Raw genomic sequence first — 18,899 nt, 5'->3', positions numbered from 1 at the left:
TACTATGACTAACAGACTGACGGTCAAAGTAAACTACATACTGGATGCTCAAAGCAACGGGAAATTGAATTTTGATATTTTTAACTACAAAAATTTTTACAAACGGACCATAAACACCAAAGATATGAGGAAAAATATAAAAAATATAAAAATAGCCAAAAACCTGCAAAAAGGAAGTCTGACCACCAATGATGTTTTCTTGAAACGATAGAAAATTTAATTTTGATTTATATAAATGAAAAACTTTGGAAATCGGGCCATAAACACCAAAGGTAAGGAGAAAAATGTGAAAAATACAAAAATAGCCTAAAACCTGCTTAAAGGCAGTCTGACCGTCATAGTTGTTTTATTGAAACGACAGGAAATTTAATTTTGATACTATAACTGAAAAAATTTTGGAAATCGGACCATAAACACTAAAGATATGGAGAAAAATGTGAAAAATACAAAAATAGCCTAAAACCGGCTAAAAAGCGGTCCTACTGCAATTGATGTTTTATAGTTAATTGTGCTCCTTAATACTGGGAATGTTGTCAAAAAATTTCAGCCTTTTATCTTTTATAGGAGCCGAGAAAATCACGTTTCCCCCAAACTAAGACGGACAGACGGACAGACGGACATACGGACAGACGGACAGACGGACATTTCAAATTATAGAGTAGCTTCGCTACTAAAAACATTGGAACATAAATAAGTATAAGGAAAAAACATTTGACCTATCGTTTACTTTTAAATGGCACACCCTTTAAGTGGTCAGAACTGACTTATTATCGATATAAGGTGAAAAAAGCTAAATGTAATACAACAAGAAAAAGTAGAATTTTTTATTAGTAGCGAAGCTACTCTATAATTTGAAATGTCCGTCTGTCCGTCTGTCCGTCTGTCCGTCTGTCCGTATGTCCGTCTGTCCGTCTGTCCGTCTTAGTTTGGGGGAAACGTGATTTTCTCGGCTCCTATAAAAGATAAAAGGCTGAAATTTTTTGACAACATTCCCATTATCAAGGAGCACAATTAACTATAAAACATCAATGGCGATAGGACCGCTTTTTAGCAGGTTTTAGGCTATTTTTGTATTTTTCACATTTTTATCCATATCTTTGGTGTTTATGGTCCGATTTCCAAAATTTTTTCAGTTATAGAATCAAAATTAAATTTCCTGTCGTTTCAAGAAAACAACTATGACGGCCAGACTGCCTTTAAGCAGGTTTTAGGCTATTTTTGTATTTTTCACATTTTTCTCCATACCTTTGGTGTTTATGGCCCAATTTCCAAAGTTTTTCAGTTATAGATATCAAAATTAAAATTCCTTCCGTTTCAAGAACACATCAATGGCGGTCAAACTGCCTTTTTGCAGGTTTTTGGCTATTTTTATATTTTTTACATTTTTCTTCATATCTTTGGTGTTTATGGTCCGTTTTTTTAAATTTTTGTAGTTAAAAATATTAAAATTAAATTTCCCGTTGTTTTGAGCATCCAGTATGTAATTTACTTTGACCGTCAGTCTGTTAGTCATAGTACTGAAATATAAATAAATATTAAGAAATTAAAAACAAATGTTGAAAAGGTTTCGTGATTTTTTCCTAATATACATGCTTTTGTCAACTAATATCTAAATTCTTATTTAATTGTTTATGCTTCGCTACTTATGGATGTTGTCATCCTTGTTTTATTTTTATGTCTACTTTTAAAACAAGGCTGACAACATCCATAAGTAGCGAAGCACAAACAATCAAATAAGAATTTAGATTTTAGTTGTCCAAAGCATGTATATTAGGAAAAAAATCACGGAACCTTTTCAACATTTGTTTTTAATATTTATATTTCAATACTATGACTAACAGACTGACGGTCAAAGTAAATTACATACTGGATGCTCAAAACAACAGGAAATTTAATTTTGATATTTTTAACTACAAAAATTTAAAAAAAAACGGACCATAAACACCAAAGATATGAGGAAAAATGTGAAAAATATAAAAATAGCCAAAAATCTGCAAAAGGGCAGTCTGACCGCCATTGATGTTTTCTTGAAACGACAGGAAATTTAAATTTGATATCTATAACTAAAAATCTTCGGAAATCGGGCCATAAACACCAAAGGTATAGAGAAAAATGTGAAAAATACAAAAATAGCCTGAAACCTGCTTAAAGGCAGTCTGACCGTCATAGTTGTTTTCTTGAAACGACAAGAAATTTAATTTTGATACTATAACTGAAAAATTTTTGAAAATCGGACCATAAACACCAAAGATATGGAGAAAAATGTGAAAAATACAAAAATAGCCTAAAACCTACTAAAAAGCGGTCCTACTGCCATTGATGTTTTATAGTTAATTGTGCTCCTTAATAATGGGAATGATGTCAAAAAATTTCAGTCTTTTATCTTTTATAGTAGCCGAGAAAATCACGTTTCCCCCAAACTAAGACGGACAGACGGACATTTCAAATTATAGAGTAGCTTCGCTACTAAAAACATAAAGGTTTTTACTCCAAATATTAAAAATATCTTAATGCTTTCTTATTATTTTTTAGTTTGAACCAGGCTATAATTGATTGATTGAACCAGGCTATCAAAATTTTACCCAAAGTTTTTAACCAATGAATCAGACCCAAACTTTGTACACCGTTAAAAAATATTTCAATTAATGTCTCCCCCCCCCCCTTCATGGGATTTCTAGAACCAAACTATAAATTCAACAAGGATGCCAACATCCATAAAAGCGAAGCACAGAAACGGTAGGACAAACGAACATTAATACTTGTAGTGTCAGAACTGAATAATCAGAATATAAATGTGGAAGAGTCAAAGCAAAATTGTAAGTAAATTTGTTGAAAACAGCTTGATTCAGGATAATGTTTATAAACATACTAACATTTTTAGAACTTGATTATAGAGTTGCTTCGCTTATTAGATTATACTTTGTTGTCCCAGGAATCAATATACCAAAAATCAGATCAATCGGATGATTAAATCACATAAAAATTTGTTCTTAAAAAAGTAAAAAAATCAACTTGTTTAAAATGGACGTACGGACATTTAAGTGATGATTATAGAGTTGCTACGCTTTCTAAATCGTACCTAACTATTAAAGGAATCACCATGCAAAATTTGAAATCGATAGGACAATTCTAACATGCCTAAATTAACGAAAAAAGCTATACGTTACGGACGTACGGACGTTCGGACGTACGGACGGACCGACCCTAATTATAGAAAAGCTTCGCTTTTAAAAAGACACATTCTGATTTAAATCAATTTAAATCCTAGAATGTTTGTGCCTTTTGGTGGGTGTAAATGTATTAATGAGATATAATTAAACAAAAGTGTTGTATCAGATTTAGTGTTCTTACAGAAACGTACATATTTTATCCTCATAATAAAGTAAAAGGATCTCTATCTGTCTCTCTATTTGTACCGAGGGATCTCGCTAATCAATGAACAATGTAGCTTTTTATAGGTCCTGGTAAGGGTTATAGCTATTTTGAGAGAAGATCGCCGTCTCAAGAGAATCGTCATAAATCTAAGTGCACCCTAGCGGATTTTTTGGTAAACAGCTCATCTTAACATAGTTTGAAAAGAAATGATAGTATTTATTTTTGCTATTTACTTTTTTGCTGTTTTGATCGACAAATAGTTGAATGACCTATTCAATTTTATGTATAGCAATCAGAGACACAGGTACTGGAATATGATAGTTGATATAATCGACAACTCTTTCATCCCTTCTATAATTTGAGGTACCCCAGGCAGAGTTTTACGCCTGAATATTATGAGAAGCATTAAATATCGTACGTTCCTATCAAATGACGTCCAATTAACAATTTTTTTTGGGGGGGAGACGTATAAAAATTTTTTTCCTCCCTAAAATTTTTATTACCCATGGGTTAAAATTTATAAATATTTTGGGTTTTAAATATTAATACCTCCCCCAAATCTGTTGGTGGTGCCTTTTATTGTAAATTTTAATGTTGGGGGGGGGGGGGGTATGTTAGAACCTTGGACGTCCATGTTCAATTCCTTAAATCCCTGAAAACAAACCAACGTTTTTATTTAATTTATATTTGAATTCATTAATTATTTCGACTGTTTGATCTTTTGATTGTTTAATTTTACATGGTAATTATAATCCAGGGTCATTTAAATGGGGGAGGGGAGGGGGTGGACAGGACACTCAGTATAAAAAATGAGAAAGGCTTTTAACTTCAGACAAGAGTAGAAAAATATTTGGGTATAATGTCAACAAGTAAATATTAGGCAAATATGCTTAAACTTGAATTTAAAAAAATATTGATATAAAATCAAAAAAAATATATATTCGTTCAAAATTTAAAATGCGTCATGCATAATTAATGCAAATGACAAAAGTAATAAAGTTTGACAAATTTCTATAACATTTGGGTTATATTATGTTAGTATGGTATGGAAAACCCCCCAAAAAATTAGTAAAATTCATAATAAAAAGTTAAAAGTATCCAGTGAGTACATAACCCCTATTGTCAACCCTTTTTATATTTTTAAATTAAAAATAAATGGGAGGGGTGGGGGTACTAGTAGTTTACTAATCCTGCGTGGTGTCCTAATCTTGTAGCGTTACCTAACTTGACCAGGCTTAAAGTAAAAAACAGTCGAAAAACTCCTCCTTTGTCCCCTCTATTTTCAACTTACATCAAAATTTAAGTGATATCGCCAAGGAGGTCATGAAGTTTGATAAAAAAATTTCACTACTTTGAAAAACATTGACTTTTTTCAGTTTTATTTGAAGTTCTTATTATGTGTAATTTAAATACATAATAAAAAATTCATAGGGTAATTTCGTAAAAACTAAATCATTTTTTTAGCTATAAATTTTTAATTTAGATATGTAACTACTAATATTACTTATTTTAGCTTTCTAACTATACGCTATGATTTAATGGTTTATTTAATAACAAGGATGATAACATTTATGAAAGTGTAGCTCTAAATTCAGATGGTAGGACAAACGAACACCGACTCTTGTAGAGTGTCCAAACTTAAAAAGCTGAATATCAATTTGAAAGTTTAAAAAAATTAAAATATTTTTTTGCAAATACAATTTATCAAATCCTGTTTAAGGAAAAACTTACATTTTTTAACCCTTAATTATAGAGATGCCTCACTTGAAATATTGTACCTTGTTGTCCTAGGTATCATTGTTCCAAAATTCAAATAAAGAGGTTAATAGTACTGTTACAGGAATCATTATGCAAAGTTCAAATCTACAGGACAATTATAACATGCCTAAATAAACGAAAAGAGCTATCCCTTAAGTAATGAAAAACGTAAAAAACGCTAATTTAAAGTTCCTCGACTTTTATATAAATAACTACCGCAAAAATAATAATAGAAATAAATTTACATTTAGACAAAGTCGAACATACCCTCTTTATAGATTAGTTCTCATACCATTAAAATAAAATTTAAGTTTCAAATATTTATTAGTAAAAGTTTATTTAAAGTTAAGAAATTTTATTTATTTTTGACACATAAATTTAAAAAATATTTTTAAAGAAATTTATTGATATTTTTCTCAAATTAAAACAGTTATTAAACTAGTAAATTTGTAATAATATTTTAAAAACATGTAATAAAACACATAGATTTACAAAATTTACAAAGATATAAGCATTAATTAAAATCTTTAAACACATATTTATAGTTTTTCATCTATTGTTTTTTTCATAAGAATTGAATGAGAATATTGATTGAAAAAAGGTTAGGTATTTCTTTTAACTATGTCTGTTTTGAAAAAGGAATTTAGCTCTTGGGGGTACTTAGATAAATAAAAATATTAGTTGGCGATTTGGTAAATAAAAGCTGCCATAAATAGAGATATCAAATGGTAGCTTTGTAGAAAATGGCTGCTAAATCAAGAATTTTGCTTAGCTGCTAGTTTTTTTTTAGATAATCTGTGTTTAATAGCAGTCAGAATAAAGTCAAAAGTATAAGCTTTTGGTATTGATAGGCAGCTGAATGGCCAAAAGCTGCTTGAAAAAAATGCTTGAAGCAAACAAAGCAAGTATTGTAAAAATGTAAATTTGTGGCTAGCTGATAGATACTACAATATATGGCTGCTTAAGTCAACGAATAAGAAAACGTTATTTTAAAACTTTGGGGCCTAGTGTAATAAACAGCCCATTGTCCCCTCTCCCTTTCTCTGGCCAGAATTAGAAATATTGGTTGGCCGCCAGGTATCCTGTAGCTGCCAGGACCAGCAGGATGTGCGCCAGTCCAGGTAGACCACTCTTGTTGCAGTAATCACCAGCGCACACCATCTTTGCCCAGTTACTGCGTCCCTGAAAAGACAAATGTCTGTGTTACTTTCTGTCTTCGATACGAATGGAATTGGAGCATTCTCAGCTCAATGTTCAATGTCAATGGTTTTTGTCGACTGTATGGCATTGATTAAAAGTGGCAATGACTGACATGTGATCGACATGACAAATATATGAGATAGATCCTATCCTTTTATATAAAGTAGTAAGATTTTTTGTCTGTAGCGAAGTGTCTTGATAACCGCTGAACAGATATAGATGAAAGTACCTATATACCCTAAAGTGCATTGCAAAGCATTGAGTTCACCATTTGAGAGTATATTTACTGTAGGTTGTGTTTTTGTTAAAAGTTATTTGCTTACTATTTTTGTTGTGTTCAAGGCCATAAGAGCTTCAGCTGCGCATCCCATTTGGAACATTCGCTGACGATTTACCTGAAAACAAGTATGACAACATCAATAAAAGCGTTGCCAAATTTAAAAAAAAAACAGGATTCTGTTTAGGGACATTTTTCAGACTTTATCAAAGAGATGCTTCGCTAAAAATATTGTACCTTGTTGTTCTAGGAATTATTCCAAAACTTGTTGTCAAAAAGAAAAAGATCAGCATGTTTTAAATGGATGTACGGACTTTCTGGTAACAACTATAGAGTTGCTACGTTTTCTAAATCGTAACCAACTACTTTGTTTTCTTTCCCTGACCCAAAACGTCTACCCCTTTAGCAACAAACAATTAATCAAATAATTCAAGTCGGATTGATATTACAGGACATGGCGTACAAGCCCAGATTATACAAAGGCGTTTTTAGTGCTTACATTGTACATTTGTGCGAAGCATCTAGCACCAGACGCAGTACATGTCCTTGGACGCACAGCTCCCTAAAATAAGAATAATTTAAAGTCAATTTCCGTTTGTAAATTAGACTGATTGTATGTATGTCAATCTATTTGTTACTCTGTCTGTATGTCTGTATCTATGTTTGTTTGGTTTTCTGATTGTTTGTTTTTCTGTCTGTCTGTATGTTTGTCTTTCTGCCTGTCTGTTTGTTTGTCAGTCTGTCCGTTTGTCTGTCTATTTGTATGTCTGTTTGTTTATACAGTGTGTTTTTTTTATGAGAATTTTTTTGAAAGCAATTTTCCCCACTTATAGTTATCAGAATTTAATGATTAATGGCTTATTTTTTTTGTTTTTTAAGGCAATTAATAGAAGAACAAAAAAATATTTAAGTTTTTATTTGAAAAGTACGGTAAAATCTAAATTTCAAAACTTAGGTGTCAACATATAAAAATGGTTTTAGCGCATTTTTCTTTAAAAAACGGATTTTCTGTAGTCGACTTTGGGGGGCCAGTACTCCCTCCCTGGTTGAGATATGACCTTCAAACTTTGATTTGTTCTAGTATATGTCCCTAATAGTATCTGTATACATTTTTAGCTCTATATCTCAACTTTGAAGTGTTTAGCAGCCATTCTTGCAAAAGTTTAATTATTTGAGCATAAGAAAAATGCGCTAAAACCATTTTAAGATGTTGACACCTAAGTTTTGAATTTTAAATTTTACTGTACTTTTTAAATAAAAACTGAAATGTTTTTTGTTGTTCTATTAATTGCCTTAAAAAACGAAGAAAATAAGCCATCAATCATTAAATTCTGATAACTATAAGTGGGGTAAAATCGCTTTCAAAAAAGTTCTCATAAAAAAACACACTGTATGATTGTATTTATGCTTGTATGTCTGTTTTTATGTATGTTTGTATGTCTGCTTGTAAATTTTTATTTGTCTGTTTGTCAATCTATTTGTTAGTCTATATTTATGTGTTTTGCTGTATGATTGTTTGTTTGTCTTTTTGTTTGTATGTATGTCAATTTTATGTTAGTCCATTTGTCTGTCTGTTTGTCATTCTTCACCAATCGATGATATAATCGTACCTATAATTCAAGTACGTAACTTTTCTGCATTCAGTCTGTCTGTATGTCCTTCTTGACTGTGAGTGGTCTGTTAGTTAGTAATTCTTACCGCAGTCTCTTCATTGTAGACAAGGGCCACTTCAGTATCATTGTTGGAATTAGTTTGCCAGCAGATAATGCCCTGATAATATTCCATTACTTTTCATATGAACCCAGGGATCAAAAGAGATAAGACAATGGTCGATAAATTATAATGCATCCCCAAAGATGACAAACAAAATTAGATAGCGGTTGAAACGTTTGGACACACAACTTATTGAAACAACCAATCACACTTCAATAAAAGTCCCCAAAGTTGTTGAGCCAATGAATTAGAAATCATTATTATAAAACTTTGGGGACTAGTGTATTTTGAACTGTTTCTTACACTAAGTGAAATAAACAGCTCAATATCCCCTCTCTCCCTGATATGAACCCCTCTGATAAGCCTCTATAAAACTGCCAAGACATAAATAAGTCACACACACCCCTAAATTCAAAGGTTGCTTTTTGGACTTTTGAGAATAGTGATCATGTAGAGGTAGATAACTAGAAGCGTGTTTCCACCCCCCCCCCCCCCCTCCATCCTAACACAAAATTAACAACCCTCTAATTGTCTAGTTTCTGTTCATAAATAACAGTAATGAATTCCTGAGAAAAGTTTATGAAGAAACTCAGAATAAAAATGAAGATGGTTAAAGTTTTCATCATTTTTCCACAGATTTTTCCACAAAATTCCTAAATGAAGTAAAGATGTATTAACTTTCGAAGAAATTAAACGATACTTTCAAAAGTCGATCAAGTTAAAAGAAAAGGGCTCATTTTTGGTTGATTTGTGGGGGGGGGGTGGTTGATGAGGAGGTATTCCTGTTTGAGAAGTTTAAAAAAACAGACACAAGGGGATTCTCCACTTGAAATCTATTTGCATATGGACCACACAAAAGGGTATAGTCCCTTTCGTAGCAACGCCCCTTATGGAGCGATCCTTCGTATTTTTAGAGTAGCATTTCTCCTATTTCTAGCCGTAGCAATCATCCAACCCAATATAACCTAACCTAACCTAAAATAACCTAATAAAAGCCAATTTAAAAATACGACGAATCGCCCCTAAAGGAGCGTTGCCACGAAAGACTAATTTAAGATTAGGTTATTTGAAGGTTAAAAGTGTTCCATAGGGCTAGGGCCCCTCAGGATTAGATTTTTTAGGACAACTTTTAAAAGGGAGAAGGGGTTTACGGTGATTAAAAATAAGTTTTGAGTTAAAGTATCAGATAGGATTTAAAGTTTATCCTCATAAGATAATTTTCGGACAAGTAGACAAAGTGAACTATAAAGTAAAGAATCATAAATCATGAGAATCTACAAATAGAAGAATTATATTAATATAACTAATATCTATATTGCTAATAAACAGAACAAAACTTAATTTTGTATTTCTAATTAAAACCCAACCTTTCTATCCAATGGCTTCTAGCAAATTACGAGGTTTTACGAAAAATTATTACGTATTTTCAACCTGCCCCCCCCCCCCCCCTTCCAAACCTCACATTTGTGGTCCCGTAAACCAACAACAATTTTGATTCAAATATAATCATACAGCACCCGATTTCTCTCCGATTTTTTTTGTATCAAATAAAAGAAAATAATACATTTCCAAAAGATATTTGGAGGCAATTTTTCTTTCAAGGGCTAAATCCTTATCTTTGGTAATAATAATATTAAAAATTTTTACAAAATACCTTTATAATATTTCCTTTAACTATATGTGTGTGTGTGAGTATGTGTGTGTGTGTGTGTGTGTGTGTGTGTGTGTGTGTTAAATTAAGGTTTGTGTAACTGTAAAGGTAATATGTTTCTACCTTCCAGTTATAAATTATTGAAAAGTATTTAGCTATTAAAGTAAAAGAATAGAGGAGTATTAACCAATAGCGTCGGAAATATTAACACATATTAAACAAATATTTAAAGGTCCCGACCACTTAAGACACTTATACATATATTATTTTGCTTGCCATAATGAAATCCCGATAAACATATATTTATTTAATTTTTCAATCAGAAATTAAATCTAAGATTTGTTTTTTTTTATTAGCATTAAACTTAATTTCTAAGTCTTGCATATTTTATAGGATTTGGACAACTATCATTTATAGAATAACCTTTGAAAGACAATAAAATAAAGGACGTGTCTTTCTATGCGGACAAACGTACTACAGACAACCAATCTTTTGATTGTCCGACCTTTGTCTCGAAGTCCTAACTTTACATTTTACTTTAATAAGTTAGGCCTGTTTTGAGCCAGGACTTTTCCCTACTGCAACAACCTATTTCGCGTACATAGCAGATGTAAGGATCATTCTTAACGTCTTTGTGTTTGACGCGGTGTTGGGCCGAAATTCGAACACATCACCAATAACACTGTATCAAAAATTTCCTAGCTGCTTTTTTACCGCTTTGTAAAAACACACTAGCATATAAGACCTGATAATTTTTGGGCTTTCCACATTACATTTTTATTGTTATCTACAAAAAAAGACAATACTATTTAATTATATTAATATCAAAATAAAACATTTTTTTTTATAATAAGAATATTTATATGTATTATATCAAATACTAAAATAATATAAATATTAATAATTTAAAACAATTATTATTAATATTTCTAAAATTTAAATAAAATTTATAGTTTTCAGAATTCCTTTTCCAGTATAAATTTGAAACCGATGGTTATCCACTCGATCAGAACCAGTTCTCAGCCATACTGAAAAACCATGAATAGCACCGTATTACAAACAATTTTCTGCGAATATTAAGTTAAAAAACATCAGAAAAATGACATTTTTGTCAACACAGGCCTTCAGCCTCTCGGGGCTAACAAAACTGGTTAATCATTTAGATATCTGCGGAAATGACTATAATACGTTGTGATAAATAACTAATAATCCATCAAAAACTTATAAGATATAAATAGATAGTTATATAAATTCCTTTTAATATTAAAAAAAATTTAAAAATTATATTAGTACAGTCTTTTTATAAAACCTTTCTTGAAAGCACTAGTAAATTGTATCTAATAAGTCAAAATTGGTAAAAAAATTGCATATAAATAATAAATTACATATAGGCATTAATGCTATTTTTATATGGATGGTATGTTTTTTACATTATTCAACAATAACTACAAAAAAAACAGTATAAAACGAGACGAAAAATAATATATGTTATATTAATGCTTTTTTGACTTAAGAAAGGCATTTGATGTAACAAGTTATAAATCTATCACTAATAAAAATCAATTAATTTTTAAAAAGAAAAAATCTATAGTAAGTATCTATTTAATAAGGCTTAATTGTGTGTATACATTAGGATGTGTGTATGTGTGTGTGTGTGTGTAAGCGTGTGTGTGTGTGTATGTGTAAGTGTGTGTGTGTGTTAGTGTTTAGAATAAACCCACTTACCTTTTTGTAACCATGGAATCAAAATAGTAGTAGGTACTTTTTTTTGTAGCCTTACAATACCCATAAAAAATCAACGAAAAAATAGCATTACTTTCACCTATTGGGTTCTTTTTAACAGGGTAGCTTCTCATAGGTCCCGGGAAGGTTTATGACTAAATTTTAAAAATATTTTCGTAGAGACTTGAATGCAACATAGAAAAATTAAATAAAAATTGGGTTTGGCATTCAACTCCCCCCTCCTCAAGTGCCTCTAGAGGCCTCTAGGGGCGTAGCCGTTAGTATCATATAAATAGTATGGTGGATATTACTACATGAAACCTAAAATCACCACAAAAATGTAAATAAACTCCTCTCATAACGTGTCAAATCAACCAGATATACTAAAATTTGGATGTACTTCGCAACTACCACCCCCACCCCCCCACCCCCCCAACCCCCAAGCAAAAATCTGTGCATGTTGATAAAAATTAGTAAATATGGTTTACGGTGACAATAAATGCATAATATAGATCTATAATCCATACAACGACAACCCAAGTTGCAGGGACCTTTTTCGTCTGCTAGCAAATTGCTTTGTGTTCTTTTGTAGCGACTTGGCTGTGTTTATACTTCCGACGCTATTGGCTGATATTCAAAGACCCAGGTTCCCCAACCCGTGTACAAAGTTATACATAGCTCGTGTCCCCTCTATTTTTTTACTTTACTAAGTTGACAGTTATTTCAAAATGACTGCATTATAAAAACACCACACTATACTTTACCAAGAAATCGTACTTAAAAATGAAATAACAAGGATAGATAGATACAAAAGAGAGAGGTTCAAATTAACATAAAATAGATCTTTAACAATTTCTAATGATAAAATGAAATTTAAAATTCTTCTTAATGTGGAATACTTAACTATTTTTTATGTGGTTTTCTTGCCTTTAACATAATGCCTGATCGCCCCAAGAATCTTTTTTTTAATAGCAACTAATAAGTTAATAAACTATTTTCAGCATAATTTTCAAATAGATAAAAAAATCATGTTTTTTTTAAATGCTTGTATGGACTTTCTGGTAATGATTATAGAGTTACTATGCTTTACAAATTCTACCCATTCTACTATAATCAAGAAATTTCGGTTATTTCGGACAGACGGACAAACGACAAAAGTATAAAAGCTTTGATTTTTATAAAATAATTGGTTTCATATTTGAATAATAACTTTACTCCGCCCTCAAATTTGTTTTATTTTACATTATGCAAAAGATTTAACCAAATTTTCATATTAACAAAATGACAACATTTATAAAAGCGAAGCTCTGAAACAGTAGGATAAACAAACTGCGAAACTAAATAAATACAGGATACTGTAAAGGACATATTTACATTTTAAGGACTTGATTATAGAGATGCTTCTCTTATTATATTGCACTTTGTTTGTCCTATGAATCAGAATTTGCTTTTAAAAAGTAAAGCTTATCTACATTTTAGTTTGACCGTCTGTCAGGCAGCAACGGATTATCCTCAGTTAAAAGATAAGATGTTTAAGTCAGAGTTATAAAGAAATAATACAATGTCCGATAAATTGATGTACATTCCCAATGATGACACATAATTATACCTTTTGTTGCGTAAAATTATTGTTTGAAACGTTTGTACACTCTAATAACCCAACCAATCAAAAGTCCCAAAAGTTGTTGAGTCAACAAATAATCCAACGTTATTATAAAACTTTGGGGACTAGTATAGTAAACAGCCCATTGTCCCCTCTCTCTCTCTGTGTTTAAGTGCTATGTTTAACTTCCTATAAGTTCTTCCTTATATAAAAGAAACAGGATGTCTTTCTGTGCGTCTGTATTAAAGGATCTCGCAAACCAATGATCCAATATGACATACAGACAGACATCCTACGTCTTTTACATATAGTTTCTTATTGCTTTCTCCTGACCTAATTTAAAGAAATATGTATGTAATATTTCATTGTTATAAAAATATACTTTGCTTACCATTTTTATAAAGGGAAGGGACAATGGTAGAAATACTGATATTCCTTCCTTTCGCATATAGAGGAAATATTTGATACATTAATGAAATGTGGTATAGCCTTCGATGGTATAAGTTGCTCCTCTTTTCAGCAATTTTTAACGTTTTTAGATATGACGTGGTTTCGAACCTGTCACCTTCCTGTCAACATTCGCGGCTGTGAATTGGGGAATAGATTAATTAATTGGTCATTGTCATATCACTTTTTCCCTGTTTTATATATGACATTCTTTTTAAAAATATGTATGTTCTATATTATATTATATTTATAACATTATTAATAGCAATAATTTAAACAATTGTTTTCTATTGGTTAGAAATCTTTAATAGGATTTAAAACTGTCTGTGATCGTTATGTGCATGTATGTTCAAAAAAATCTTGTAAACAGCAGGACCAGTCGGTTCAAAATTTCCAGTTTTTATTGGACAAGGCCAGGTTTTAGGCTTATTAAGTAATTGCTCCTCCAAAATTATTTCTTTTCTTTAAATAAAGAAAGATAATTTGGGAGGTAGGCACCCCCCCCCCCCTCCCTACTAATAAATCATTTTTCAAACATCTGAACCTATTATTGTCTACATTATTTTGTTATTCCTTTGTTATTTTTGCATAGAACGTCCAAGCTTTTTATTTTAAAGGATGGAAAATGAGGGTTTCAAAGGTTTTAGGGGATAATCTAATGTATTTTTTTAATTTGAGAGGCAAACATTATGTTTCTAAAGGTTCGAGGGGATAAACAAAAATGTATTTCCCCCACCTTAGGTTGTCTATGATTGCTGCGCTGCTTAAGTACAATGTATTGTAAGTTTCCTTGTTAATTAAACTAAGAATATATGATTCATGGAATAATTACAATAAAATCAATACTTAAACACCATGTAATATTTTTATAGCTATACAATATTTTAATTGAGCAGTATTTAAAAGCGAAGCTTTTCTATTATTTGGATTGACCTGTCCGCCAATCCGTATAGGATAGCTCTTATCGTTTAACTATGCATGTTAGAATTTTCCTATCGATTTAAATCTTTGCATGCTGATTCCTTTAATAGTAAGGTAGCTGCTCTAAAATCGTTACCAGAAAGTACATACGTCCATTTAAAACATGGTGATTTGTAATTTAATTGTAATTGTCCTAATTATCTAACTTTTGGGACAAAGATTCTTAGGACAACAAGGTAGATCACATTCTAACCTAATCAAGTTATGAAAAATATAAGTATGTCCTTAAACGTATCCTGTATTAATGTCAATCACTCTTACACAAAAGTAAAAACAATTGGTTTTCTACTTAAAAAGATTATTGAATAAAGTTCAATTGTTCAAATGACAACATCCATAAAAGCGAAGCACTGAAACGGTAGGACAAACGGACGTTAACACTTGTATAGTTTCAGAACTGAATAATCATAATATAAATGTATAAGAGTCAAAGCAAAATTGTGAGTAAATTTGTTAAAAAACTGCTTGATACAGGATAATGTTTATGGACATACTTACATTTTTAGGACTTGATTATAGAGTTGCTTCGTTTATTACAATATACTTTGTTGTCCCAGGAATTAATATACCAAAAATCAGATCAATCGGATAATTATATCACATAAAAATTTGATGTTAAAAAAGTAAAAAAATCATCATGTTTAAAATGGACGTACGGACATTTTGGTAATGATTATAGAGTTGCTACGCTTTCTAAATCGTACCTAACTGCTAAAGGAATCACCATGCAAAATATGAAATCGATAGGACAATTCTAAAATGCCTTAATTAACGATAAAAGCTATTTAAAAAAGTAAAAAAAATCAACATGTTTAAAATGGACGTACGGACATTTTGGTAATGATTATAGAGTTGCTACGCTTTCTAAATCGTACCTAACTGCTAAAGGAATCACCATGCAAAATTTGAAATCGATAGGACAATTCTAACATGCCTAAATTAACGAAAAAAGCTATCTGTTACGGACGGACGTACGGACGGACGGACGGACGGACCCTAATTATAGAAAAGCTTCGCTTTTAAAAATACGGATGACATTTTTTAACTAGACACTTGAAAGTTAAACTATTCGTTTAAATTGGTTCCATGGAATTATAAAGGTTTCAATAGATATATAAAAACAAGGATGACAACATCCATAAAAGCGAAGCTCTGAAACGATAGGACACACGGACATTAACACTTGTATAGTGTCAGAACTGAATAATTAGATCACATAAAAATTTTTGTTAAAAAAGTAAAAAATCAACATGTTTAAAATGGACCTACGGACATTCTGGTAATAATTATAGAGTTGCTGCGCTTTCTAAATCATACCTAACTACTACAGGAATCACCATGCAAAGTTTGAAATCGATAGGACAATTCTAACATGCCTAAATTAACGAAAAAAAACTATCTGTCTCAGACGTACGGACGAACGGACGTACGGACCGACCTTAATTATGGAAAAGCTTCGCTTTTAAAAAGGTTAAATTAAAAAATTATGTTGATACAAAATGCATTTATTTGTTTGTTTCACTATAAGTAAGTAGCGGCTACGCCCCTAGAACTTTCTGGTGGTAATGGAGGTGGGGGGGGGGGGGTAGGTAGCTTAACTACCCTCCCACTTTAGTTCATCTTTGTATACCCTCCTCAAAAATAGTTATAAACCTTCCATTGACTTATAATAAGCTTCACTGTAAAGGAGAACTATATCGGTTGAGCGGTTATCCAGATTCTTAGCTACAAACAAAAAGCTTACTTCTTTATAAAATACTAGCGGCTTCGCCCCTAGCCTCTAAAGGTTTTGCCCCAAGAGGTGATAAAAAAATTAAGGCGAAATTCGTTAAAGGACCAAAGAAATCTTCTACAAAACATAAAGGACCAAGGAAATCTTAAGCAAAAAAGAAAAAAATTGGGGGGGGAATTTTTTTGTTTTTGGGGGGGTTGGGTGTGTCCCACCCCCCAAGAAAATAGCTTAAAACCACCACAGGACCAATAGGTAAAGGGTGTTTAAAAAAAAACCAATCGCTCACAATTTGAACCATTATAAGTACTTCAAATCTTGGAGATAGACCCCATAACGTTTAAAGTTTTTGATGGGGCATGTAAAAACCTTTCTTTAGACACCTTAAACAGGATTCTACCTCAATCCTAGCCGATTTGGGATAAAAAAGGCAGACCCAGCCAACATTGAGGCATGGCGGCTCTGTTTAAATCTAGTTCTTGATGTTTGTCAGGTCTTTCTTTTTGATGCCAAATTGGCTAGGATTATGTTAGAAACCTTGTTAAGGTGTCTAGAGAAACGTCTTTACATGCCCCATCAAAAACTCCAAACATTATGGGGTCTATCTACAAGATTTCAAGTACTTAAGACGGTTTGTTCTTTTTTTAAAGAGACAAATTTGTCTTAATTTTATTATAAAATATGCACTTTCGGCGTAGGGCAAATTTCTCTGTAAGGGCTAGGTTTCGAGCTCTAGTGCTCTGGAAGGGTGAGTAGATTTTAAATTCAATATTGTTTTATTATTGTCATTGCTTGGGCATGAATTGTACTATTTTTTATTAGTTTTGGACTAAAACTGTAAGGTTTATAGTGAAAAAAGTGAAGCGATTGGTTTTTATTTAAACACCCTTTATATACCCTGAAGAGCAGAATTCGATTGGTTCAGTTGTTACCGAGATCTTCAGACGGACGGACGGACGGACGGACAGACAGACATCAAGCTACTTTATAAAATATAGGTTATAGCTTGGGGACAAAGGATGCGACCTTGGGTTGTTTATTAAACTACAAAGTTTTAATAATGTTTTATTATTTGTTGGCTTAACAACTTTGACGACTATTATCTAATTTTTGAGTGGATGGTTTATTAATTTGAGTTTACTAACGTTTCATCCAATAGTTTGTAATTTGTGTATCATTATTGGGGATGTAAATCATTTTATCGGCTATTGTTTTATTCCTTTAGATCCCTGATAAAAAAAAATTGGTCCAGGGACCTATTGGGAGGGGGGTAAATCATTTTGGGAGGTATAACCACCCCAAACATACAACCTCACTCAAAAATTTTAATTATTATTTATGTTTAAAACAGTTTAAGGTTCGATTTAGTTTAACAAAGTTACTTGTAAATTTCTCGATATCAAATTCCAATAATTCCGATAATTTGTTCAATAGGTATGGTAGTGTGGTTTTTAAATAAATTTTCTATTGGTATGTTCCCTTTAACTGTACATGGACCACTTACATGGCTTATTAAAAAAATATAAAAAGCAAGGATGACAATATCCACAAGTGGAGAAGCACCAGAAAAAAAGGATTAACAAACGGACATGAAAGTAAGTTCATATAAAGTATTTTTCATATAAAACATTTGACATAGAGTGGTAATTAATAAACAGAAAATTAACAAAAACTTTATCATGATAATGATTAAATTGAAATTTAATTATGTTACTGTGGTAATACGGCAGCAGACGGACGGGTAGTTTACAGAGTTGCTACGCAGTGGCTTATCACGTCAAGCCTTCTGCACTAATCCTATTATATCACCATTCACCTCATGACCGCAGATGACCCCGTTGCGCAGCGGTCAGATTGGACTGGCTAAATAGGGGAGGGGCACGGACACCTAGCAACCCCGCGCCCCTCAGGCAACAATACAACCGGGAGATGGTGCCTTCCCTTTTACTACAGCTTACCCCACAGAATGTCTACCGCCGCGGGCTACGCCCTTGTCTCCCACATCCCCTTCAAACCTAACCTATTGTTATAATCTATCTTGTATATATATAATAACCACCCATTGTAAATGTATTCAGTTAAATATAATTTCTGTATGAGTAAATCCTGCTAGTTTGTTTTGGTAGAATACTTCAAGGCTAGGGGCTCGTTGGATTCGAACTCGCAACCGGTGAGCTGAAACGCTTCGGCTTACCACATTACGTTAGTCAATATTAGACCTGTTACTCAAAGTACACATTTTCGAATTTAATTCTTCTGTTGACCTAATGAACAAAATTTCATCTCTCTATCTCTACTGGCTACCTAGCGGATAACAGTTGCAGATAACGGGACACATTACAATCTTTCCCGATTTTGTATTACTTTTGCGGAACATGATTCCAGTTACGTCATATTTTTCTTTCCCGAAAAAGGGAAGGGGGGAAGAAAAAAAGAGATGGGA

The 18,899-nt window shown here is 32.0% G+C and overlaps 1 protein-coding gene across 2 annotated transcripts; it reads right to left on the bottom strand.

Annotated features, from left to right (window-relative positions):
• Nucleotides 1-5,438: 5,438 nt before the first annotated feature.
• LOC145327907 (uncharacterized) lies at nt 5,439-10,751 on the bottom strand. Of its 2 annotated transcripts, none has more exons than XM_080171436.1 (6): nt 10,720-10,751; nt 8,894-8,976; nt 8,309-8,384; nt 7,110-7,172; nt 6,657-6,728; nt 5,439-6,315 (listed from the first exon to the last, which is right to left on the bottom strand). In XM_080171436.1, exons 2-6 carry the CDS (start codon nt 8,947-8,949, stop codon nt 6,187-6,189), a joined length of 396 nt encoding a protein of 131 aa, XP_080027562.1. In that variant the 5' UTR covers nt 8,950-8,976; nt 10,720-10,751; the 3' UTR covers nt 5,439-6,186. The 2 variants fall into 2 exon arrangements, with proteins under 2 accessions (XP_080027562.1, XP_080027564.1); XM_080171438.1 differs by lacking the exon at nt 10,720-10,751 and adding an exon at nt 9,691-9,710.
• Nucleotides 10,752-18,899: the final 8,148 nt, after the last annotated feature.

This window comes from Acartia tonsa, chromosome 9, assembly GCF_053477335.1.
Source record: "Acartia tonsa isolate MP-2025a chromosome 9, ASM5347733v1, whole genome shotgun sequence".
Lineage (NCBI taxonomy): Eukaryota > Metazoa > Arthropoda > Copepoda > Calanoida > Acartiidae > Acartia > Acartia tonsa.
Note: the sequence above shows the minus strand (reverse complement) of the source record. Positions and strands in the feature narration are given on the sequence as shown.